The sequence below is a fragment of the Callithrix jacchus genome, chromosome 18 (genome assembly GCF_049354715.1).
Source record: "Callithrix jacchus isolate 240 chromosome 18, calJac240_pri, whole genome shotgun sequence".
In the NCBI taxonomy this organism is placed as follows: Eukaryota; Metazoa; Chordata; class Mammalia; order Primates; family Cebidae; genus Callithrix; species Callithrix jacchus.
Window position 1 is genome coordinate 20,527,655 of NC_133519.1, and position 26,594 is coordinate 20,554,248.

A 26,594-nucleotide genomic window follows, 5' to 3' on the forward strand; every position below is an offset into this window, starting at 1 on the left:
ACAGACTGTTTCTTATTATTTTCATTCTTTTGTATTTGCTGGGGAGTATTTGACTTCCAATTACATGGTCAATTTTAGAATAAGTACAATGTGGTACTGAGAATAATGTATATTCTGTCGATTTGGAGTGGAGAGTTCTGCATATGTCTATTAGGTCTGCTTGTTCCAGAGCTGAGTTCAAGTCCTAAATATCCTTGTTAATTTTCCATCTCACTGAAACTAGGTATTGATGGATTATCTCAAAACAATATGAGCTATTTATGACAAACTCACAGCCAATATCATACTGAATGGGCAAAAGCTGGAAGCATTCCCTTTGAAAACCAGCACAAGACAAGGGTGCCCTCTCTCACCACTCCTATTCAACATAGTATTAGAAGTTCTGACCAGGGCAATTAGGCAAGAGAAAGAAATTGAGGATATTCAAAGAGGAAGAGAGGAAATTAAATTATCTCTGTTTGCAGATGACATGATTGTATATTTAGAAAACCTCATCATCTCAGCCCAAAATCTCCTTAAGCTGTTAGGCAACTTCAGGATATGGCACACATATACCTGTGAAACAAACCTGCACATTCTGCACATGTATCCCAGAACTTAAAGCATAGTGATAACAAAAAGGCCAGAGGAATTACAAAAATTTTGTTTTCAAAGGCATCAGAGAGCCTTTAAAGTGGAAGCAATGGGTTACCATTAGCCCAAATTCCAGGGAGGCAGAAACTTTCTGGGGTGACCTGACATCATCAACCATTTTCTACCTTGAGGGAGAGTTGGAGGGAAATTTGCTGATTGTAGACCTGAGCTAAATGTTGAGCTTAGTCTAGGCTGAGGAAGAAAGAACAGTAAACAGTAAGTGTAGAGGGAAAATTTGGAAGCTGCTATGGTCTGAATGTGTCCATTAAAATTTGTATGGTGAAAATGTAATCCCCAATCCAACAGTGTTGGGAGATGGGTCCTAATGGGAAGTATTTCAGTCATGAGGGCTCTACACTCATGGATGGATAATTGGCATTATAAAAAGGGTTTATGGGAATAAGTTTACTCTCCTCTGCTTTTCTGCCATGTGAAGACACTTTATGGCCCTTCTATCTTCTGCTGTGTGAGGATGCAGCAAGCAGGGCCTCAAAAGATGCCAGCACCCTGAGTTTTAATTTTCCAGGCTCCAGAACTGTGAGAAAATAAGTTTCTATTCTTTATAAATTACCCAGTCTCAAGTCTTCTGTTATAGCAGCACAAATGGACTAAGAAACCTGAGGTGGTCCCTACACGTCTGATTTTCCCACAGGACATATGCTAGGTTCTAGGAGTGCGTCGGAGTCTTGTGATCTAGACAGACGTCTTCTAAAAGCAGAATTAAATCTTTCACAGTCTGCATATCATGAAAGAGACCAATCATAGTGATTTCTCCCTTAGTTGATTTGCCAAATTTTGAAGCTATATAGTATGGGAGGCTGAGGGTCTGGGCCAGGAAACTCTGAAAAGAAGGGCTAGCTCTCCTATTGTCTTTCAGATTGGAGGAGATGGATGCCTGACAGTATCTTAATCAAAGGCCCAGGAGGGCCACAACCTTCAAGGAATGGGGTCAAGCAGAGGCAGATTAAGCTTTCCACAAGTTGAAATCCAGGCCAATGAAGCTGGGTCCCTGACTGCCACAAGGTGATCAGCTTCTTATATCTGCCTAAGAGAAAGAAGGGAAAACACTGTCTGGTGGAAGAAAGTATAACTTTAAGCATATCTGGTTCTTTTATATATAAGGCACAGCATTAAGTTAAAAAAAATACCAGGCAGACAAAAATATGATTGATAATCAAGAGAAAAAAAGACATTAGAAACAGACCTATAAATATTAGATTAGGATGCAAGGATGTTTAAATAGCTGTAATTAATGTTTTGAAGACAACAGTGGAATAAATATACACAATAGGTGAAAAGATATACATGATAGGTGAAAATTCTTTTTTTTTTTTGAGACAGAGTTTCACTCTTGTTACCCAGGCTGGAGTGCAATGGCGTGATCTCGGCTCACTGCAACCTCTGCCTCCTGGGTTCAGGCAATTCTCCTGCCTCAGCCTCCCGAGTAGCTGGGATTACAAGCACGCGCCACCACGCCCAGCTAATTTTTTGTATTTTTAGTAGAGACGGGGTTTCACCATGTTGACCAGGATGGTCTTGATCCCCTGACCTCGTGATACCCGCCTTGGCCTCCCAAAGTGCTGGGATTACAGGCTTGAGCCACTGCACCCGGCCCTTTGAAAATTCCTTGTAGAGAATTTCAACAGAGATTTTGAATTTATTGAGAAATGAGGCCAGATGCAGTGGCTCACTCCTGTAATCCCAGCACTTTGGAAGCCTAAGGAGACAGATTGTTAGAGCCCGGAGGTTCAAGACCAGCCTGGGCAACATGGCAAAACCCTGTTTCTACAAAAGGTACAAAAATCAGTTGGGCATGTTGACATGTGTCTGTAATTCTAGCTACTAGGGAGACTGAGGTAGGAAGATTGCTTAAGCTTGGGAGGTCAAGGCTGCAATGACCCGTGATCATGTCATTTCACTCCAATCTGACAACAACATGAGAGCTTGTCTCAAAAAAAAAGGGAGGGTGTGGGGAAGAAAAGTGAATTGGATATTATAAGAGATAGGAAAAAATAAAACTATATGGACCCTGCATCACATAATACCCAACTATCCTTCTTCTCTTTGAAGATACACCAGCTTAGGCACATATTGGAGACTATCTCTTCTGGGTTTGCAAACCAATATCACTAATAATGCTTTCCTTCCTACTATTTATCCACCCTGATGGTCTTTTGGACAACACAGCGCTCAGAAATAATGTTTCTATCAGCCCCTCGAAGGTGTCAGACTTTCAGTCTCGACACCAGGAGCCTATCCTTCCTAGATCTAGACAGGATGGGGCAAAGAAAGCCTGGCTGTTTAGTTCACAAATGCAGAGTTTTTCTACAGATGCAAATCTCCTCCACAAAAAGCAGCTTTGAAGGGCTATTCCCGTCTTCGGGTCATTTGAACAGCCATCTTGAAATAAGTCAAAAAAGCATATTTGGGAGTGAAATGTTTTTTGGTTTCCTTTAATGATCACAGGTTGCATAGAAATGACAGTTATTTTCAGATATTTTAAAAATTATTATGCAGAAGAGGAATTAGGTTATTCAGAGAAAAACACTATGAGAAAGTAGGAAAGTTCCAAGAGGAAGGATTTTAATGTACAACAACTTGCCACCTGGACCTCTTTAACAATGGAACCTGAGAAACTGTTGTGAGAGGGAAGTTCGGGAAGACACAGAGAATGTTTGGCAAGGGAATTTGGCCAGAGAAGATGTTGGGTCTTTAGGAAGGGAGCAACAAATGATACTTCCTCTACTCTTGATTTGGAATCAATTTTGAAATTGATAGATGATTCATACAGATGGAGAAAAAGTGTCAGCTCTGTTATTGATAAAGCTTGTTGGCAAATGTGGCTTTAGGTAAGTTAATGCATGATTCACACTCAGGACCATGCTTGGCACTTAGAAAGCACTTGATAAATGTTGACTATCACTATTATTACCATCAGGAGGAGGTGGGGGATGTAGGAGAAGGAAGAGGCCTCAAGTGGGCAAACCCTCCCAATGTGAGTAGAGTCTGCCATTGTCAACAGGTATGAACAGACGAGAATATGAGTCTCCTATAGACAGGCTGGTTTCAAGAAAGACAGCTGAGAAGGGGCTGCATGATTGTTGCTCAGTTATCTTCCCGAACTCACAAAACAATTTATGCACTTGTCCCCACTGAGGTGGAGTAAATGAAGAGTGAGGGAGAGGCCAGGCCAGGAATGTCACTCAAGCTGAAGTGCCTCCACTTGAAAAGGATGTCTACATTGAGGTGGGGGTTAGTTATAGAAAACTCTGATTCCTAAGATTTATTTAAGTGTTTGAGGCTGTATTTTTTTCCCTCCCTTCCTTCCTTCCCTCCCTTCTTTCTTTCTCTCTTCCTTTTCCATGGTCTATATATACCACATTTTCTTTATCCACTCATAGATTGATGGGCATTTGGGTGGGTTCCATATTTTTGCAACTGCGAATTGTGCTTCTATGAACATGCGTGTGCAAGTGTCTTTTTCATATGACTTCTTTTCCTCTGGGTAGATACCTAGCAGTGGGATTGCTAGATTAAATGGTAGATCTACTTTTAGTTATTTAAGGAACATCCATACTGTTTAACATAGTGGTTGTACTAGTTTACGTTCCCATCAGCAGTGTAAAAGTGTTTCCTTTCACCACATTCTACACTAACATATCTATTATTTTTTTCATTTATTAATTTTGACCATTCTTGAAGGTGTAAGGTGGTATCACATTGTCATCTTGATTTGCATTTCTTTATTAGTGATGTTGAGCATTTTTTATCATTATTAGTGATTTTGAGCATATTTGTTGGCCATTTGTATATCTTCTTTTGAGAATTATCTATTCATGTCCTTAGCCCACTTTTGGACAAGATTATTATTATTATTGATGATTTGTTTGAGTTTCTTGTAGATTCCTTGAGGTGTGACATTAGTCTTTTGTCAGATGTATAGTTTTTGAAGATTTTCTCCCACTCTGTGGGTTGTCTGTTTGCTCTGCTAATTATTTATTTTGCTGTGAAGAAGATTTTTAGTTTAATTAAGTCCTGTTTATTTCTTTTTATTGCATTTGCTTTTGGGTTCATGGTCATGAAGTCTTTGCTTAAGCCAATGTCTAGAAGGGTTTTTGTGATGTTACCTTCTAGAATTTTTACAGCTTCGGGTCTTAGATTTAGGTCTTTGATTCATTTTTGGGTCTTTGATCCATCTTTACTTGATTTTTTTATAAGGTAAGAGATAAGAATCCAGTTTCATTCTTCTACATATGGCTTGCCAATTATCCCAGCACCATTTGTTGCATAGGATGTCCTTTCCCTACTTTATGTTTTTGTTTGTCAATTATCAGTTTGTTGTAAGTCTTTGGCTTTATTTCTGGGTTCTCTGTTCTGCTTCATTGGTCTATTGCCCATTTTTACACCATTACCATGCTGTTTTGCTGACTATAACCTTGTAGTATAGTTCAAAGTCAGGTAATATGATGCCTCCAGATTTGTTCTTTTTGCTTAGTGTTTCTTTGGCTATGCAGGCTGTTTTTTGGTTCCATATTGATTTTAGGATTGTATTCTCTAATACAATCTCTAACACAGATTGTTCAGTGAAGAATGATGATGGTATTTTTATGGGAATTGCATAGAATTTATAGATTGTTTTTGGCAGTATGGTCATTTTCACAGCATTGATTCTACCCATTCATGAGCATGGGATGTATTTCCATTTGTTAGTATCATTTATGATTTCTTTTAGCAGTGTTTTTACTTTTCCTTGTAGAGATCTTTCACCTCCTTGGTTAGGTATATTTCTAAGTATTTTAATTCTTTTGTAGCTATTGTAAAAAGGGTGGAATTCTTGATTTGATTCTCAGCTTGGTTACCATTGGTGTATAGCAGTGTTATTGGTTTGTGTATATTGATTTGGTGTCCTGAAACTTTACAGAATTCATTTATCATATCTAGGAGTTCTTTGGATGAGTAGAGTTTAATACTTTCTACAATCATACCATTGGTGAACAGTGACGGTTGGACTTCCTTTTTACCAATTTCAATGCCCTTAATTTATTTCCTCTGTCTGATTACTTGGCTAGGACTTCCAGTACCAGGTTGACTAGAAGTGGTGAAAGTGGGCATCCTTGCCTTCTTCCAGTTCTCAGGGGGGAATGCTTTCAACTTTTACCTGTTCTGCATAATGTTGGCTGCGGGCTTGTCATAGATGGCTTTTATTACCTTAAGTTATGTCCTGTCTATGCTGATTTTGCTGAGGGTTTTAATCATGAAAAGATGCTGGATTTTGTCAAATGCTTTCTCTGGTCAATTGAGATGATCATATGATTTTTATTTTTAACTCTGTTTATGTGGTATATCACATTTATTGACTTGCGTATTTTAAATCATCCCTGCATCTCTGGTATAAAACCCACTTGATCATGGTGAATTATCTTTCTGATATGCTGTCGAATTCAGTTAGCTAGTATTTTGTTGAGGATTTTTGCATCTATGTTCATCAGGGATATTAGTCTGTAGTTTTCTTTCTTTCTGTTATGTCTTTTCCTGGTTTTGGTATTAGGATGATACTACCTTCACAGAATTATTTAGGAAGAATTCCCTCTTTCTCTATCTTTTGAAATAGTTTTAATAAGATTGGTACCAATTCTTTGATCCCTGATATAATTCAACTGTCAATCCATCTGGTCCTGGACTTTTTTGTTGTTGGCAATTTTTAAATTACCATTTTTATATTGCTGCTTGTTATTGTTCTGTTCAAAGTTTCTATTTCTTCCTAGCTTAATCTAGGAGGGTTGTATATTTTCAGGAATTTATCCATCTCCTCTCAGTTTTCTAGTTTGTGCACATTAAGTTGTTCATAATAGCCTTGAATGATCTTTTGTATTTCTGTGGTATTGGTTAAAATATCTCCCATTTTGTTTCTAATTGAGCTTATTTGGATCTTCTCTCTTCTTGGTTAGTCTCACTAATGGTCTATCCATTTTCTTTTTCTTTTCAAAGAACAAGGTTTTTGTTTCATTTATCTTTGGGTACTGTTTGTTTTCATTTCATTTAGTTCTTCTCTCATCTTGGTTGTTTCTTATCTTTTGCTGGGTTTGTGTTTGGTTTGTTCTTGTTTCTCTGTTTCCTTGAGATGTGACCTTAGATTGTCTATTTGTGCCCTTTCAGACTTTTCGATATAGGCATTCCATGCTATGAACTTTTCTCTTAGCACTGCTTTTACTATATTCCAGAAGTTTTGATAGGTTGTGTCACTATTATCATTCATTTCAAAGAATTTTTAAATTTCTATCTTGATTCCATTGCTGATGCAAAGATAATTCAGGAGTAGATTATTTAATTTCCATATATTTGCATAGTTTTGAGAGTTCCTTTTGGAGTTGATTTCCAATTTTATCCCACCGTGGTCTGAAAGAGTACTTGTTACAATTTTGATTTTCTTAAATTTATTGAGACTTGTTTTATGGCCTATCATATGGTCTATCTTGGTGACTGTTCTATGTTCTGATGAGTCAAATGTGTATTCGTTGTTGGTTAAAATGTTCTATAAATATCTGTTAAGCCCATTTGTTCTAGGGTATAGTTTCTTTATTTATTTTCTGTCTTGATGCTTGCTAGTTCCGTCAGTGGAGTATTGAAGTCCCCTACTATTATTATGCTCCTGTCGGTCTCATTTCTTACATCTACCGGTGATTGTTTTATAAATTTGGGAACTCCAGTGTTAGATGCATATCTATTTAGTGTTGTAATATTTTTCTGCTGGACTAGTCCTTTTATTGTTATATAATGTCCCTCTTTGTCTTTTTGGACTATTCTTGCCTTAAAGTCTGTTTTGTCTGATATAAGAATAGTTACTCCTGCTCAATTTTGGTGTCCATTTAAATGCAATATATTTTTCCGCCCCTTTACCTTAAGTTTATATTAGTCCTTATGTGTTAGGCAAGTCTCTTGAAGACAGTAGATACTTGGTTGGTGAATTCTTATTCATTCTGCCTTTCTGGATCTTGTAAGCGGAGCATTTAGGCCATTTACATTTAATGTTACTATTGAGAAATGAGGTACTATTTTACTCATTGTGCTAGTTATTGCCTGAATATCTTGGGGTTTTTTTTAATTGTGTTGTTGTTTCATAGGTCCTGTGAGATTTATGTTTTAAGGATGTTCTATTTTGGGGTTTTGTTCCAAGATTGATAACTCTTTTTAGCAGTTCTTGTAGTGCTTTCTTTGTAATGGCAAATTCTCTTGGTAGTAATAAATTCAGCATTTGCTTATCTGAAAAATACTTTATCTTTCCTTCATTTATGAAGCTTAGTTTTGCTGGATACAAAATACTTGGTTGGTAATTATTTCATTTAAGGGGACTAAAGTAAGGAGAATTACTTCATTTAAGCAGGCTAAAGGTAGGAGCCGCATCCCTTCTAACTCATAGGGTTTCTGCTGAGGAATCTGCTGTTAAATCTTATAGGTTTTCCTTTATAGGTTACCTGATGCTTTTGCCTCCCAGCTCTTAAGATTCTCTCCTTCATCTTGACTTTAGATAGCCCGATGAGTATGTGCTTAGATAATTATCTGTTTGCAATGAACTTCTTGGGTGTTCTTTGAGCTTCTTGTATTTGGATGTCTAGATCTCTAGCAAAGCCAGGGAAGTTTTCCTCAATTATTCCCTTGAATACATTTTCCAAACTTTAGATTTCTCTTCTTCCTCAGGAACACAAATTTATTCTTAGGTTTGGTCATTTAACATAATTCCAAATTGGTTGGAGACTTTGTTCATTAACAAAAAATTTTCCTTTGTCTGTGCTGGATTGGTTGAATTCAATAGCATTGTCTTTGAGCTCTGAAGTTCTTTCTTCTACTTGTTCAATTCTATTGTTAAAACTTTTCAGTGTATTTTGCATTTCTCTAAGCTTGTCTTTTATTTCCAGAAGTTATTTATTTATTTATTTATTTATTTATTTATTTATTTATTTATTTATTTTGAGGTGGAGTTTCGCTCTTGTTACCCAGGCTGGAGTGCAATGGCGCGATCTCGGCTCACCGCAACCTCCGCCTCCTGGGTTCAGGCAATTCTTCTGCCTCAGCCTCCCGAGTAGCTGGGATTACAGGCATGCACCACCATGCCCAGCTAATTTTTTGTATTTTTAGTAGAGTCGGGATTTCACCATGTTGACCAGGATGGTCTTGATCTTTTGACCTCGTGATCCACCTGCCTCAGCCTCCCAAGTTCCAGAAGTTATTTTTAAATGTGTATCTATTTCTCTACAGTATTTTTGTCCATATCCTGTATTATTTTAAAATTTTCTTTAAGTTGGGTTTCACCTTTCTCTGGTGCATACTTGAGAAGCTTAATAATCAACCTTCTGAATTCTTTTTCTGGCAATTCAGAGATTTCTTCTTGGTTTGGATCCATTACTGGTGAGCTAGCATGATCTTTTGGAGGTGTTATAGAACCTTGTTTTATTATATTGCCAGAATTGTTTTTCCGGTTCTCATTTGGGTCAGTTATGTTAGAGGAAAGGTCTGGGACTCAAGGGCTGCTGTTCAGATTCTTTTGTCCTATGGGTAATCCCTTGATGTGGTGCTCTCCCCTTTCCTCTAGAGACGGGGCATCCTGAGAGCTGAACTGCAGTGATTGTTATTGCTCTTCTGGGCCTACTCACCAAGGGAAGCTATCAGGCTCCAGGTTGGTACTGGGGAGCATCTGCAAAGAGTCCCGTGTTGGAATCTATCTTCACGTCTTTCAGCCATGGATACCAGCACCTACTCCAGTGGAGGTAGCAGGGGAGTGAAGTGAATGCTCTAAGAGTCTTTGGTTGTAGTTTTGTTTAGTGCATGGGTTTTCTCAAATGCTGGTTATGCTAACTTGTGATGTGGACAGACTGAGGACCTCTGGTTAGCCAGGATGCTTACAAGTGGTAAAATTGCTGTTGTTTTCTCCTTCCTTGGGGCAGGGCTGTTTTGTTGCAGTAATGGCCTGACTTGATTGGCCTCCATACAGGAGGTGGTGATTTTAAGAGAGCATCAGCTGCAGCAGTGTAGGGGAAATACAAGCTTGTCCTAAAGTCACCTGTATAAGTATTTGTGTTTCTTGGGTGATGGGCAGGGCCATAGGGCTCCCACAAGATTATGTCTTTTGTCTTCAGTTATCGGGGTGGGCAGAGATAGATCATCAGGTGGGGGCAAAGTCTGAGCTCAGACTATCCTTGGGCAGGGGTTGTTGTGGCAACTGTGGGGTATGGGGGTGTGGTTCTCAGGCCAATGGAGTTATGTTCCCAGGGGGATTATGGCTGCCTCTGCTGCTTTGTACAGGTAGCCAGGGAAGTAGGGGAAAGCCAGCAGTGACAGGCCTCACCCCACTCCCACACAGCCAGCAAGGCCAGTCTCACTCCTGCCGTACTCCCCCAGTAGCCAACAGAGCCAAATTTATAGCCAGGCCCCTGGTATGCAGGGTTGAGATCTTGCCCTGGGCTACAAGCCTTTCTGCTGAGAAGGCAAACCGGGCCTTCAGGCCTCATCCCTCCCTGCCTGCTGTGGCTTCTATGATAGTATCTGCACTTTCGGTTCATCCCCATAGATTTTGGCCAAGACAATTCATACTCAGTCAAAATTATTACAAAGTTCAGCTGAAAGTTTCCTTCTCCCTGTGGCCCTTCCCCAATTCCACTGGCAGCCCTCCCCAAGGAACCCTCTGAGATTAAAGTCAGAAATGACTTCCCTGGACTTTCCGGGGGACCAGGAGTGCCTGCAGGGTTCTTCCCACTCCTTCTTCTACTTTTATATTTTGCTTGGCTCTCTAAATTCATTTCAGCTCTAGGTAAAGTTAAATCCTTCTCCCGTGATCTAGATTTTCGGGTTTCCCCAGTGAGGATGTGTGTTCAGAGGTAGACTTTCCCCCTCTCACTCTTTAGGCACTCACATTTTTTCAGCTATCTCACAGAGCTTGGAGAGGCAACCCACTGCTTTCAAGGGGTCTGTGAATTCTTTCAGCTTTCTTGGTATGTTCTTGCAGTGGTTCTTGGAGCAAAAGTTCATGATGTGGGTCTCCAAACATGTTCGTCCGAGTGAGAGCTACAAGACAGTCCTGCCTCCTAGCTGCCATTCCCACCCTCCCCACACACCAGGTTAATTATCAACATCATCGTCTTTTATTTTCCAATGGCTCTCAGTAGAGCACATAGGGATCTACCTATCATAATATTTCAGTTGTCTGTGTTCTTTGTATCTCCTGCTGGATGATGACAAGCTCAAACACTTAGTGGGAACTTAATAACTATTTGTTGAATGAGTGAAGCATTGAGTAGAACTAGAAGTCTTCTGTGAAATAAACTTAGTACAGTTAACCTTGTAGAGCCTGTCATCAATCCACATTGGCCTCCCTGTCTCCGTTCAGCCCGTAAGAGCTGAAAACCAGCCACAGTTTCAGCCAGTCTGTGACAGTCCACCATCTGTAGATACAAGGGAGTGGCAGGGATGCTGAGGTTTGGTGGATTGTGTTGCTATATCACCCTCTTGTGGCTGGTGTGTGGAACTCATTACAAAATCCTTTGTGTGGTATAATCTCTAAGGTGGTAGTTCTATAGATCTCAACCCAGATCTCATTTTGGTTTCAGGATAGATTTGGGCATCAGTATTTTAAAAAGTTACCCAGGTAATTCTAACATTTAGGTAACCTTGGATGTTATTGGCAGATCTGGGCCATGCTTAAGTGACCAGGTGGCCACGTTTGCTAGATCTACTTCTTGGTATACAGAGATGTATTTAGTCTTCTCAAAGCTCACCAGGGGGCCAGCATACCTCCAGACGAGTGGTTCTCAACTGGGGGAGATTTCGCCAAGAAGGGGACATTTGGTGTTTGGAGATACTTGATTGTGACAATCAAGGACAGGGCATGTGCTATGGCATCCAGTGGGCAGAGGCCAGGGTGCTGTTAAACACCCAACAGTGCACAGGACAGCCCCAGGAGAAAAATTTATCCAACTCCAAATGTCAATAGTGCCGCAGTTGAGAAGCCCTGCTCTAGATTTTGTCCACAGGGGGAATTTGGTGGACTTCAGGGAAGGGAATTCCTCTGAAAGTGACAAAAATTAAACAATCCTTTCAACACGGGTCTCCATGTGGAGGGTGCTTCCTGACCTTTCGTGAAGGGGATGCCAAGCTAACCCTTGTCCACCCCAGGAAAGGGACAACCTCACATCCTATCTGATCAAATCTGCTTCTTTCGGCATCTCATAACTATGACATGGAGACACAAGGCCAGCAAACATGTCGTGCCATACTACCGTGTTATAAATCCTTTAGGAAACACAGGACGAACGTGCAATTTCCTTGATGGACTGGCTGTAATTTATTTATTTCCAGAAAATAGAACCATAAACTTCAGAAGAAGAATCAATTCACAGTAGCTTCTCAGCCAGCGCACACCGCCCCCTGTAACAATCACATCCCTGCTGTGTGACTGGAGGAAGTGTCCTGAAGAGCCTGGAGCTGTGCCCAGTTGTATTTCAGAACATCAGTCCCTTCAAACCGAGAATGGGTGTGTTCCTCCTGACTTCTCTAGAATTCAGACAAATTGGTCAAAAGAAAACGGCATTACATGGGAAACACGGGGAAAACAGACTGAAATTTCAATTTTATTATTTTAAACCTGAGGAAAAGGCAAGCTCCCACTTGCCACTCGCCACTCCCACAGTGCCATTTGGGGCAACGAGAGAGTGGTGAGTGTATGACCAAAAGGGGTTGTTTTCCCACTTTGTAACCATGGTCTAGGGGCGAGAGGCATAATGCCAGTGCTGTCAGGTGGGTGCCCTAAGGACTCCTTTCCCAGTGAGGTCTTGTTGGACTGCCTGTAATTTATTCATTTCCAAAAATTAGAAACATAAACTTCAGAAGAAGCATCAATTCACAGTAGCTTCTCAGCCAGCACACACCACCCCCTGTGGAGGGTGGTTCTTGCGGTCTTGAGTCCAGGGGTTCAGGAAACTTAGAAGTGATAGCCTCTTCTTTACCCTTGTTTCTGCCTTTCCATCAGGTTGAATTCAGCTACTGGAAAAACCCAAATGTTGGGAACGGAGCTTCTAGAGCGATCTGAGTTGTAGTAAAGGAATGAGTGCTCATCAGCCTGGGGTTTACAAATCTTCATTAGTAGCGCCACAGTCTTGAGCGTAGACAGCGAATGAGGCTAAGGTTATACAAGGATGGCGTAGTGGATGGCGTAGAACCTTTTTTGTCTGCCTGCCACCTGAATCCCACTTCTACTGTTTCTAAATTCCCTAGCTCATAATAAGTGAAAGTGGAAAATGCCAGATACTCAATTCCCAACCTCCCTTGGAGATAGGACATGGACGTGTAACCTAGGATTGGCCAAAATCAATCCCAGGTTTTGAATTATAAGCTAGAGATGAAAAGATGTAGAAGGGACCCTGGAGAATTCATTTTCATGGCAGACAGTGCAGCAGTGACAGTAATACCGAGTTTAGTTTCCAAGTCCAGCAGAGATAGTGAGGCAGTGGTAGAGTCTGTGCCTAGTGCTGGGGACGGTGGCTGTCCAAAGACAGGATCGCCATTCCTGGGCTCGTTTTGTAATTTTGTCTGTGGACCCAGTCATAGCATAGTCTCCTCTTTTCCTCCTCACTTTCAAAGCATGGTTTTACAGAACCTTCGAGCAGTTACTGGATATGGTCAGTATCTTTTCAATACATCCCTTTTCTACATAAAAAAGCCAAAGCCAGTTTCTGTTGATTGCAGCTAAAAACTCTATTACAGAAGCTGGTCCCAGAAAATGAGTTACGCTAAGCAACAGGCTTATAGTGTGAATGGACCGCGTAGAGGAGATGAGATATAAGGTAATAAGGACCTGAGTTTTGAGCTGGGAGGTTGGTGCCCCTTATTATGCAATGGTACGATAGTGGCTATTTCTTACAGTACTCGCCAAGTTTATATAAGAACCAATAAGAAAAGGAAGGGCTTAAATTGAAGACACCCTGTTTGAAAACAGAGAATAGCAAGAAAATAGGACTTTACTAAAAGAGGCTCTTTCTGCTTGTAGCCTGCAAAATAAGTTATTGAGCATTCAATGATTTGAAGCTCTTAGACCAAAATAACTTAATTTTCTACTAGAAGATACATTGCATGTGAGGAGAGGTATGCAGGGAGTAGAAAGCGCCTAAGACCTTGACCTCTGACACCCCTTGAAGCCCTGGATATAAAATAGGTTCGGAACCTTGCCGTAGAGAGTCTTAGCTGAGGCTCCAGGTTTGTGGTTCAAGGGAATAAACAGAGAACTGGGATTTAAACGTCATTTTGAGAAGTGAAAAATCACCCTGAAACAAGTTTCTCTGAACAGTCCAAGCTCCTTTGTAACAGCACCACCAAACATGTGCTACTTTTTTCCTTAAAACTGATTACCATTTGAACAGAACTGTACTTTTAAGGCTCTTACATGGCTTCCAGTCCACTGTTCAAAACTCGGAGATCTCAAAAATCATTCTTTCTGTTTATTGACTGTTTAGCTTCTGGATTTTGCAAATAAAATAATGATATTCTTAGCTTCTTTTATACAATAATATCAGAGTGTTTATACATATAATAAGAAATTCACCCTTCATCCTCTCTTCACTCTTTATCCTGAGAGAGAAACTGAGGCGCAGAGGCTTGATCAGGGCTGCAAGTGATCATGATCAGCCCCCAGAACAAAGTAAAGGCAGCCAAAATGTAAACTTTTCCAGACTTTGTGACTGGGGGTCCACTGTCTGAGATAGGTACTCAGATGGCTTTCAGTCTTTGGTTTTTATTATCCAATGCCAGCCAAGAGCAAGATGTCCAAAGTCTGAACTCACATCACTACCCATTTCATCTGCCACAACACAAGGATGCAAAGCTGTTCTGCGCCTGCAGCCACTGCAGAGCAAGCTAAATTCTTGGGAAGCCTCACTTCCTTGTTCATTTCACAGATGCATGTGGAAGAAACATCACCAGGTAATTGATCCAAGAAGGATTGGCCAATCAATCCAGATATGTGTAGCGTGTCTGCCAGAGGCCCGGGGCCAAGTTCAGTGTTTGTTTTGGTTTTTCCATTTCAGAAAGTCCCTTTGTTGGGTCGTTGATGTCAGCTCTCTGGAAGTGTCACACTAGCATAGACTGTGATGGAACTTGTTTCCTGGGGACAAAGCAAAAGTCTGTGAGTGGAGGGACTGGATACCCACTTCACAGGATGCAAATGAAAGCAGTGCTGCTGAGGAACAGGAAAGGGTCTAAGCGATCATGTTGCATGTTGACGTGTGCGGGGTCTGTCACAGACAGGGCCTCGCTGGGGCAGCACCTGGGTTCCCACACTGCTTCCCCACCTGCAACAAGGGCCACAGCTCTCTTCCAAGCATAAGCAGGCCATCACGGGGAGCATGATCTGAGGATCGGCACTCAAGGCTCTGTCTCCCTCTTTGCCCTCTCCCCTTCCATTCTCTTGTAAGGAAAACCATTTGTTTTGCTGTTAGGCAGGGTCACAATCTGGGGAAGCCAAGAGAGTTGTAAATTACTGAGTTTTTAAAAAGCCTAGTGGGACTCAAAGGGAGAGGAGAAAAGAGATATTGGCAGGAGAGAGGAAGGGAGGGGAGAAGAGGATTATGTGCAAAGATTTCTCACGTAAGGAAAGTCTAAGAACCGAAGAAAAGAGAATGGGGAATTTAAGAGGTTTTGCCATAAAATGTTGCCTATAGCATACTGCTTGTGTCCTTAAGTAAACATCAGTAAAAATCTACATCATTTTGAAAGTTTTGAAGTCCGGTTTATATTTTTACTTCCCTCTTGGCTATGACAATGTACTGAGAATGGACCTCAAGTTGAAGATCTATTTTATCTTGAAATAGGACAACTGCCCAGGCATTTCTGGGTGTGTGTGCGGTAGGAGCATTGAAGAAGGTGGATGCAGGCATTTGTGTGATCTTTGTGCCTCTATAATCCTAGGCTCTCTTCTGAAAAAGCCCAAGTGGAGCAAAGATTTCAGCCGAGAACGTATTTCTGTTCATTCAGCAAAGGAAAGATTTCTGTCAGAAGTAAACTTAGTCCCTGCTGATCTTGCCATAGGGTAGAACAGGCAAGTCTCATTTAGAGCTGCACCTCATATTCTCTTCGAGGCTTTACACCTATGCAGAGATCCAACCCTAAATATTCTGATTAAATGGTGCCGGGCAGAGTCTAGGCATGAGAATTTTTACAAAGCTTCCCTGGTGATTCTGTTTTGTAGCTGGAGTTGAGATCTCCTGGACTTCAGCTGCTGTTCTTAAACTTGAGGGTGTATCAGAATTACCTGGGGTGTGGGTTTTGTTAAAAATATGTAGGTCTCTGTCTACTCTCCATAGACATTTTCATTGAACAGAATCCTAGGTGAAAGGCCCCAGGAATCTTTATTTTTAACAAGCATGCTGGCTGGTTCTGATGTGGTCCTTGGACAATTCTCAGAGAAACACTGGCCAGTAGGGAGTGAGTGGTGGCCCCATGTGTGCAGGTATTGGGGGTTTCATGGAAACTGGAAAGCCAAGGCCACAGAGACTCCTTGCTGCCTCCGTGCTATGGTCTAACTTCCCTAGTCCAGCACTCATCAATCTGTTTCATTTAATTTGTTTTTAAAGTTTTATCTTTTTTTTTTTTACTTTTATTTTAAGTTCAGGTGTACACATACAGATTTGTTACATAGGTAAACCTGTGTCATGGGGATTTGTTGTACACATTATTTGTCACCCAGATATTAAGCCTAGTACTCATTAGCTATTTTTACTAATCCTTTCCCTCCTCCCACCTAAACAAATCCCCTTTCTTTTCCCTTCCTCCATGTATTCCCTCTCTACAGAGAGTAGGCAGAGAAGTGCCTCACCTGGACAGACTCTGGGACAGGCTCTGTGGCAGCAACATAAATGGTGGTGCAAGGGTCCTGAGCTGGGAAGGAGTCAAGTTTCTTCTGAAGAGTCTACAAGAGAAGCAAATAATGCAGATTAGCTGAATAGAGAGAGCTAGCTCTCACCCATCTCTCTGATGGGGAAGCACAGACCCAAGAAGCCTTGAGGCAGAAAGTTCCTTCAAGTCATTTGGCCCAACCTCCTTCTCAGGTGTGAATTCTCCCCCAGATTCCCTGGAACTCAATTTCCCAGGCTTTGCTTGGACTCCCCAAGCGGCGTCTTGGAGCACGCAACTTCCCAAGGCAGCCTCATCCATTGTTACTGCTTCCCGGGTGTTTTAAATGTCTTCCTCACAAGAAACTGAAATTGATGTGGCTCTTACAGAGGCAGCTGGAAGGGACAGAATAGTAACAGAATTTAATCTGTCTCACTCATGTCACCGGCTACAGAGTTCTTGCATCCCACCTGCCATTCCTATTCTTCCTCCTCCTCACATATGTCTCCTCATTTGCCTCACAACCAGTCTATGTGCTAAATGCTGTTGTCACTCACACTTCACCGACGACAAAGCCGCAGCTCGGGAAGATCAAGTGTTTCCTTAACGTGTACATGAAAGAAGTGTTAAAGCCAGGAGTCCCCCGCCTTAAGCTCTTTTAACTTCAAGTGCATGTCCTTTCTATCACTATTCTTCTTTGGCCACCTCAACTTATAGTGACCTATCCCATACCTAAATTCCTCAGGTATTTAAGGTCTAATTTACACATTATGGCATTCTATGCCATATTTAAAACATTCTGACATATTTATATGTTGTTTCTCCAGTCTTTACATTCCTTGAGAAATAACATATATATATATATATATATATATATATATATTTTTTTTTTTTTTTTTTTTCTTTTTGAGACGGAGTTTCACTCTTGTTACCCAGGCTGGAGTGCAATGGCGCGATCTTGGCTCACCGCAACCTCCACCTCCCGGGTTCAGGCAATTCTCCTGCCTCAGCCTCCTGAGTAGCTGGGATTACAGGCATGCACCATCATGCTCAGCTGATTTTTTTTGTATTTTTAGTAGAGAAGGGGTTTCACCATTTTGACCAGGGTGGGCTCGATCTCTTGACCTCGTGATCCACCTGCCTCGGCCTCCCAAAGTGCTGGGATTACAAGCTTGAGCCACCACGCCCCGCCTAACCTATATATTTTTGAATTCCCCACAGAACAGTGTTCAAGACATAAAAACAAATCCTTCAGTTGATATTTGTTGATGTTACTTTGAAGGAATCAAAATCCACATTACCTGAACAAAGTCCTCAAAGTAAATTGAGACCACATTCCTGTAAGATGCGAATGCCGTCACTTGTAATAGGGAGGTCATTAATTCAACACACTTGGGGGGACACTTGTTATGGGATAATGCTGCTCTCCATTCTCCCTGGGTGTAGAGCCAGATTTGAAGCCACAGCAGATGTGTTTTGATGAGAGAGAACTTGGAATCTTGTCATGTGATAGAAGGATTAAGGAAATAGGCAAGTTTATTGGAGGAAAAAGGTATGGGACATAATTTTTCTCTTCATGCATTTGATGAATTGCCATATAGAAGAGGAATTCTATTTGCCTGTAAAGTATCTCAAGTTTAAACCAAGATTGGGATTTGAGGGAAATATTTTGGTTCAGTATAATGCAGATCTTCCTAATAGTAAAAGGTGAGCAAATGAGGGATAAATTGCCTTGGCAGGCAATGAGCTCCTATAGTTATAAGTGCTTGGGCATGGTCTAGACCAGTGCTGCTGACGTTTACTATGCATATGAATTACTTGAGGATCTTGTTAAAGGGTTGATTCTATTTCAGAAGCTCTGGGGAAGGGCCTGATTCTGCATTTTTAATAAAGTCCCAGGTGATTTTGATGCTGCTTGTTGACTAACTATATTTTGGTAAAAAGGAGCGAGGCAACACTTTGGAAGCAATGTTGTAGAAGATAATTCAAGCAGCAATTGGGTGGTTCAAATCGATGACTTTCCAGATCCCATACGATTCTTAAATACTACAGTTTGAAGACATTTAGAATTTAAGAAAGAATTTCTTGCAATAATGAGATAGAATAAGAGGTTATGAAAATAGTTTTAACATTAAGAGACCTTTATCAACAGATGCAACCTCTGCTTGTCTTCCTGTTTGGGAGAACTTTAGCATACCTGACCTAGAGGCAGAAGGAAGAAGGCAAATAACTTACACTTTTAACATTAATTTGAAAGTTGTATAAAGGAGAAAAATTTGTAAAAGAAATCACCCATAGTCCTATTAAGACTATGTGTGTATTTAAATGTTCACTTTGGGATTTTTATCCAGGCACAGTGAATTATTTTAAACATAATTATAATGTTAGCATATTTTTGTATCTTGTCATCTTCAGTTAGGACCACTGATTTGTACATCTTTAGGGAGCATAATTTACAAGCAGCTCCAGGGGCATTATTTTCACATATTCTTTGTGAATCATGGCCCCCGGAATTAATTCTGCAAGACAGTAGCTCTAATAAGTCCTAGAAGAGTTCCTAGAACACAGTAAACATCTGTTAAGTGATTTTCATTCCTTATATATTCTTTACAAGATTATTTTATAGCCATTACAAATAAGAACAAAGGCATTGCTAGTTTTTAAATAATTGTCTATACTATTACAGTCTTTATAATGACCTAATAAAGGCCTTGCAAATATGAACGAAAAAATTGTGAGAATGTGGGTAAGTCTAAGTACATATTTTTATATATAAAACAATAATAATGTGTCTCATGTGTTTAAATATATATGAAGTTCAAATAATGACAAAAAGTCACATAAATCAAGAGGTGAAATTACAGTGGACTTAAAGCATTATGAAGGAGGGAAGCAAACATTAGACTTTGGTAAGTCAAAAATGTGTTTTGGCCAGGCGCAGTGGCTCACGCCTGTAATCCCAGCACTTTGGGAGGCCGAGGTGGGTGGATCATGAGGTCAAGAGATCGAGACCATCTTGGTCAACATGGTGAAACCCCGTCTCTAATAAAAATACAAAAAATTAGCTGGGCGTGGTGGTGCGTGCCTGTAATCCCAGCTACTCAGGAGGTTGAGGCAGGAGGTTGCAGTGAGCCGAGATGGTGCCATTGCACTCCAGCCTGGGTAACAAGAGCAAAACTGCATCTCAAAAAAAAAAAAAAAAAATGTGTTTTACAATTTCTAGGGTAGCCACTAAAGACAGAAAAAAGTTGTTCACTAACATGTAGAGGAGAAAATTGAATAATAAAATACAACTTTAAAAATTTCCACCAAAGAAACCCCAGTTTCAGATAGCTTTACTAGCAATTTCTACCAAATATTTAAGGGGAGAAATAAGACCAATCCTACCCAAACATTCCAGAGGATAACAAAAAGGAAATGTACCCTGTAGTGATTTGAACTGTGGCCCCAAAAGATATGTCCACCCAAAATCTCAAAATGTGACTTTATTTCAATAAAGATCTTCACAGATGCCAAGGTAAGGATTTCAAAATGAGGGTACCTTGGATTAAGATAGGTCCTAAGTCTGATGATGAGCGTCCTTACAAGAGATGGAAAAGGAGAAGACACAGAGAGGGAGGTCACGTGAAGATGAAGGCGAAAATTGCAGATACACAACTACAAGCCAACAAATGCCAGGGAGAGCCTGGAGCCACCAGATGGTGGAAGAGGCAAAGAGGATTTTTCCCTAAAGCCTCCAGAGGGAGTGTGGCCCTGATGACCATGGCTCCTCGATTTTGGGCTTCTAACCTTCAGAACTGTTACAGAATACATTTCTGTTGTTTTAAGCCACCAAGTTTCTAGTAATTTGCTATGGCAGCCCTGAGAAACTAATAGGTACCCATTATGTGAATTAGTGTAAATCTTTATATCAAAACCCCACTGGTTGGGCATGACTACCCAGGTCTCTTCCAGTTCTTGAAGTCTGAATTTATAAGAGGAGAGTGACCAACCTTACCATGAGGGTGGGTATTAGGTAGAGCAGCTTTGTGTCATTTTGGGATCAATCTGAGGCTTGTGATTAGAGTCCAGGAAGAACTATGTTACTTATTTTTTTAAGGACATTTGAAATATTTCTACCTCAACCTGCATCCCGGTTAGATATAGTCACAATAATGCTGCATACCAGCCACTGCAAAATTCAGTGCCTTCAAAATAAAAGAAAGAAAAAAAATGGTGGTGGCTGGCAAGATGGCCAAATAGAACAGCTACAGTCTGCAGCTCCCAGCAAGATCAATGCAGAAGGCAAGTGATTTCTGCATTTCCAACTGAGGTACCTGGCTCATCTCACTGGGACTGGTTAGACAGTGGGGGCAGCTCATGGAGGGCAAGCAGAAGCAGGGCAGGGTGTTGCCTCACCTGGGAAGCACAAGGGGGTTGGGGAACTCCCTCCCCTAGCCAAGGGGAGCCGTGAGGGCCTGTGCCCTGAAGAATGGTTCACTTCAGCCCAGATGCTACGCTTTCCCACAGTCTTTGCAACCCACAGACTGGGAGATTCCCTAAGATGCCTACACCATGAGGGCCCTAGGTTTCAAGCATAAAACTAGGCAGCCATTTGGCCAGACACTGAGCTAGCTGCAGGAGTTTCTTTTCATACCCCAGTGGTGCCTGGAACACCAGCAAGACAGAACCATTCACTCCACTGGAAAGGGGGCTGAAGCCAGAGGGCCAAGTGGTCTAGTTCAGTGGATCCCACCTGCATGGAGCCCAGGAAGGTAAGATCCACTGGCTTGAAATTCTCTGCCAGCACAACAGTCTGAAGTCAACCTGGGATGCTCCAACTTGGTGGAGAGAGGGCCGTCTGCCATTACTGAGGCTTGAGTAGGCGGTTTTCCCCTCACAGCATAAACAAAGTCACCAGGAAGTTCACTCTGGGTGGAGCCCACCACAGTTCAGCAAAGCCATTGCAGCCAGACTGCCTCTCTAGATTCCTCCTCTCTGGGCAGGGGATCTCTGAAAGAAAGGCAGCAGCCCCCTTCAGGGACTTATAGATCAAACTCCCATCTCACTGAGACAGAGCACCTGGGGAATGGGTGACTGTGTGTGCAGCTTCAGCAGACTTAAACATTCCTGCCTGCCAGCTCTGAAGGGAGCAGTGAATCTCCCAGCACAGCGTTGGAGCTCTGCTAAGGGACAGACTGCCTCCTCAAGTGGGTCCCTGACCCCTGTGCCTCCTGACTGGGAGACACATCCCAGCAGGGGTCAACAGACACCTTATACAGGACAGCTCTGGCTGGCATCTGGCAGATCCCTCTGGAATGAAGCTTCCAGAGGAAAGAACAGGCAGAAATCTTTGCTGTTCCGCAGCCTCTGCTGTTGATGCTTAGACAAACAGGGTCTGGAGTGCACCTCCAGCAAAATCCAACAGGCCTGCAGCAGAGGGGCCTGACTGTTAGAAGGAAAACTAACAAACAGAAAGGAATAGTATCAACATCTACAAAAAGAACATCCACACCAAAACACCATCCAAAGGTCACCAACATCAAAGACCAAAGGTAGATAAATCCATGAAAATAAGAAAAAAACAGTGCAAAAAGGCTGAACATTCCAAAAACTAGAATGTCTCTTCTCCTCCAAAAGATCATAGCTCCTTGCCAGCAAGGGAACAAAACTGAACGGAGAATGAGTTTGATGAATTGACAGAAGTAGGCTTCAGAAAGTGGGTAATAACAAACTCCTCTGAGCTAAAGGAGCATGTTCTAACCCAATGCAAGGAAGCTAAGAACCTTGAAAAAAGGTTAGAGGAATTGCTAACTAGAATAACCCATTTAGAGAAGAACATAAATGACCTGATGGAGCCGAAAAACACAGCATGAGAACATCATGAAACATATACAACTATCAATAGCTGAATCAGTCAAGTGGAAGAAAGGATATCAGAGAACTGCAGATCAATTTAATGAAATAAAGCATGAAGACAAGATTAGACAAAAAGAATGAAAAGGAATGAACAGAATCTCCAAGAATATGGGACTATGTGAAAAGACCAAACCTACATTTGATTGGTGTACCTGAATGGGACAGGAAGAATGGAACCAAGTTGGAAAACACACTTCAGTAAATTATCCCAGAGAACTTCCCCAACCTAGTAAGACAAGTCAGTATTCAAATTCAGCAAACACAGAGAACACCATGAAGATGCTCTTCGAGAAAAGTACCACAAGACATGTAATCGTCAGATTCACCAAGGTTAAAATGAAGAAAAAAATGTTAAGGCAAGCCAGAGAGAAAGGTCGAATTATCCACAAGGGAAAGCCCAACAGACAAACAGTGGATCTCTCTGCAGAAATCCTACAAGCCAGAAGAGCATGAGGGCCAATATTCAACATTCTTAAATAAAGGAATTTTCAACCCAGAATTTCATATCCAGACAAACTAAGCTTTGTGAGCAAAGGAAAAATAAAATCCTTTACAGAGAAGCAAATGCTGAGAGATTTTGTCACCACCAGGCCTGCCTTACAAGAACTCCTAAAGGAAGCACTAAACATAGAAAGGAAAAACTTGTACCAGTAACTGTAAAAACATACCAAATTGTAAATATAATTAACATTATGAAGAAACTGCATCAACTAATGGGCAAAATAACCAGCTAGCATCATAATGACAGGATCAAATTCACACATAACAATATTAACCTTAAATGTAAATGGGCTAAATGCCCCAATTAAAAGACGCAGACTGGCAAATTGGATAAAGAGTCAAGACCTGTCAGTGTGCTGTATTCAGGAGACTCATCTCTCATGCAGAGACACACACAAGCTCAAAATAAGGTAATGAAGCAATATTCACCAAGCAAATGGAAAGCAAAAGAAAAAAGCAGGAGTTGCAATCCTAGTCTCTGACAAAATAGACTTTAAACCAACAAAGATCATAAAAGACAAAGAAGGGCATCATATAATGGTAAAGGGATCAATACAACAGTAAAAGCTAACTATCCTAAATATAAATGCACCCAATACAGTACCACTCAGATTCATAAAGCAAGTTCTTAGAGGCCTACAAAGAGACTTAGATTCCTACACAATAATAGTAGGATATTTTAACACCCCACTGTTAATATCAGACAAATCAAAGAGACAGAAAATTAACATGGATATTTAGGATTTGAACTCAGCTCTGGACCATGCAGACCTAATAGACATCTACAGAACTCTCCAGCCCTAATCAAGAGAATATAAATTCTTCTCAGCACCACATCACACTTATTCTAAAATTGACCACATAATTGGAAGTAAAACACTCCTCAAATGCAAAAGAATGGAATTCATAACAAACAGTCTCTCAAAACACAGTGCAATCAAACTAGAACTCAGAATTAAGAAACTCACTCAAAATTGGACAACTACATGGCAACTGAACAGCCTGCTCCTGAATGACTACTAGGTAAACAACAAAATTAAGGCAGAAATAAGTAAGTTCTTTGAAACCAATGAGAACAAAGACACAACGTACCAGAATCTCTGGGGCACAGCTAAAGCAGTGTTTAGAGGGAAATTTATAGCACTAAAATGCCCACAGGAGAAAGCAGAAAAGATCTAAAATGGACACCCTAACATCACAATTAAAAGAACTAGAGAAGCAAGAGCAAACAAATTCAAAAGCTAGCAGAAGGCAAGAAACAACTAAGATCAGAGCAGAGCTGAAGGAGATAGAGACATGAAAAATCCTTCAAATAATCAATAAATTCAGGAGCTGGTATTTTAAAAAGATCAACAAAATAGACCACTTGCCAGCCTAATAAAAAAAGAAAAGGGAGAAGAATCAAATAGACACAATAAAAATTATAAAGAGGATATCACCACTGATCCCACAGAATTACAAGCTACCATCAGAGAATACTATAAATACCTCTAAGAAAATAAACTAGAAAACCTAGGAAAAAATGGATAAATTTCTGGACACATACACCCTCCCAAGACTAAACCAAGAAGTCAAATCCCTGAATAGAACAATAACAACTTCTGAAATTGAGGCAGCATTTAACAGCCTACCAACCAAAAAAGCCCAGGACCAGATGGATTCATGGCCAAATTCTACCAGAGGTACAAAGAAGAGCTGGTACCATTCCTTCTGAAACTATTTTAAACAATAGAGAAAAAGGGAATGCTTCTTAACTCATGTTATGAGGCCAGCATCATCCTGATACCAAAACCTGGCAGGCAGACACACACACACACACACACACACACACACACACACACACAATTTCAGGCCAATATACCTGATGAACATTGATGCAAAAATCCTCAATAAAATACTGGCAAACCAAATCCAGCAGCATATCAAAAAGCTTATCTACCCCAATCAAGACAGCTTCATCCCTGGGATGCAAGCCTGTTTCAACACATGCAAATCAACATAATTCGTCACATACACAGAACCAAGGACAAAAAAAAAAAAACCAAAGACAAAAACTACATGACTATCTCAATAGATGCAGAAAAGGCCTTTGATAAAATTCAACACCCCTTCATGTAAGAACTCTAAATAAACTAGATATTGATGGAATATATCTCAAAATAATAAGAGCTATTTATGACAAACCCACAGCCAATATCATACTGAATGGGCAAAAGCTGGAAGCATTCCCTTTGAAAACCAACACAAGACAAGTATGCCCTCTCATCACTCCTATTCAACACAGTACTGGAAGTTCTAGCCAGGGCAATCAGGCAAGAGAAAGAAATAAAGAGTATTCAAATAGGAAGAGAGGATGTCAAATTGTCTCTGCAGATGACATGACTGTATATTTAGAAAATCCTGTTGTCTCAGCCTAAAATCTCCTTAAGCTGATAAGCAACTTTAGCAAAGTTTCAAGACACAAAATCAACATGCAAAAATCACAAGCATTCCTATACACCAATAATAGACAAATAGAGAGCCAAATCATGAGTGAACTCCCATTCACAATTGCTACAAAGAGAATAAAATACCCAGGAATACAACTTACAAGGGATGTGAAGGACCTCTTCAAGGACAACTACAAACCACTGCTCAAGGAAATAAGAGAGGACACAAACAAATGGAAAAACATTCCCATACTGCCCAAAGTAATTTATAGATTCAGTGCTGTCCCCATCAAGCTACCATTGGCTTTCTTCAAAGAATTAGATAAAACTACTTTTAACTTCATATGGAACCAAAAATGGGCCCATATAGCCAGGACAATTCTAATCAAAAAGAATAAAGCTGGAGGCATCACGCTACCTGACTCCAAACTATACTACAAGCCTACAGTAATCAAAACAGCATGGTACTGGTACCAAAACAAATAAATAGACCAATGGAACAGAACAGAGGCCTCAGAAATAATGCCACACATCTACAACCATCTGATCTTTGACAAACTTGACAAAAGCAATTGGGAAAGCATTCCCTATTTAATAAATGATGTTGGGAAAACTGGCTAGCCATACACAGAAAACCGAAACTGGACCCCTTCCTCATCTTATACAAAAATTAACTCAAGATGGATTAAAGACTTAAACGTTTGTAAGAACTAAAACCGTAAGAACTCTAGAAGAAAACCTAGGCAATACCATTCAGGACATAAGCTTGGGTGAAGATTTCATGACTAAAACACCAAAAGCAATGGCAACAAATGCCAAAATTGACAAATGGGATCTAATTAAACTAAAGAGCTTCTCTACAGCAAAAGAAACTATCATTAGAGTGAAGAGGCAGCCTACAGAACGGGAGAAAAAATTTGCAATCTATCCATCTGACAAAGGACTAATATCTAGAATCTACAAAGAATTTAAACAAATTTACAAGAAAAAAACAACCCCATCAAAAAGCGGGCAAAGGATATGAACAGAAACTTCTCAAAAGAAGACATTTATGTGGCCAAAAAACATGAAAAAAAAGCTCATCATCACCAGTCATTAAAGAAATGCAAATAAAACCACAATTAGATATCATCTCATGCTAGTTAGAATGATTATTAAAAAGTCAGGAAACAATAGATGCTGAAGAGGATGTGGAGAAATAGGAAGGCTTTTACACTCTTGGTAGGAGTGTAAATTAGTTCAACCATTGTGGAAGACAGTGTG

The 26,594-nt window shown here is 40.6% G+C and overlaps 1 protein-coding gene across 1 annotated transcript in view; it reads right to left on the reverse strand.

Annotated features, from left to right (window-relative positions):
- Positions 1–14,588: 14,588 nt before the first annotated feature.
- SLAMF1 (signaling lymphocytic activation molecule family member 1) overlaps positions 14,589–26,594 on the reverse strand; it is a 41,983-nt gene continuing 29,977 nt past the window's right edge. Inside the window, exons 6-7 of the mRNA XM_002760176.7 lie at positions 16,487–16,579; positions 14,589–14,776 (exon numbers count right to left, since the gene is read on the reverse strand). Coding sequence (XP_002760222.4) covers positions 14,726–14,776; positions 16,487–16,579 — 144 coding nt within the window. The 3' untranslated portion in view covers positions 14,589–14,725. The remainder of the gene's footprint in view (positions 14,777–16,486; positions 16,580–26,594) is intronic.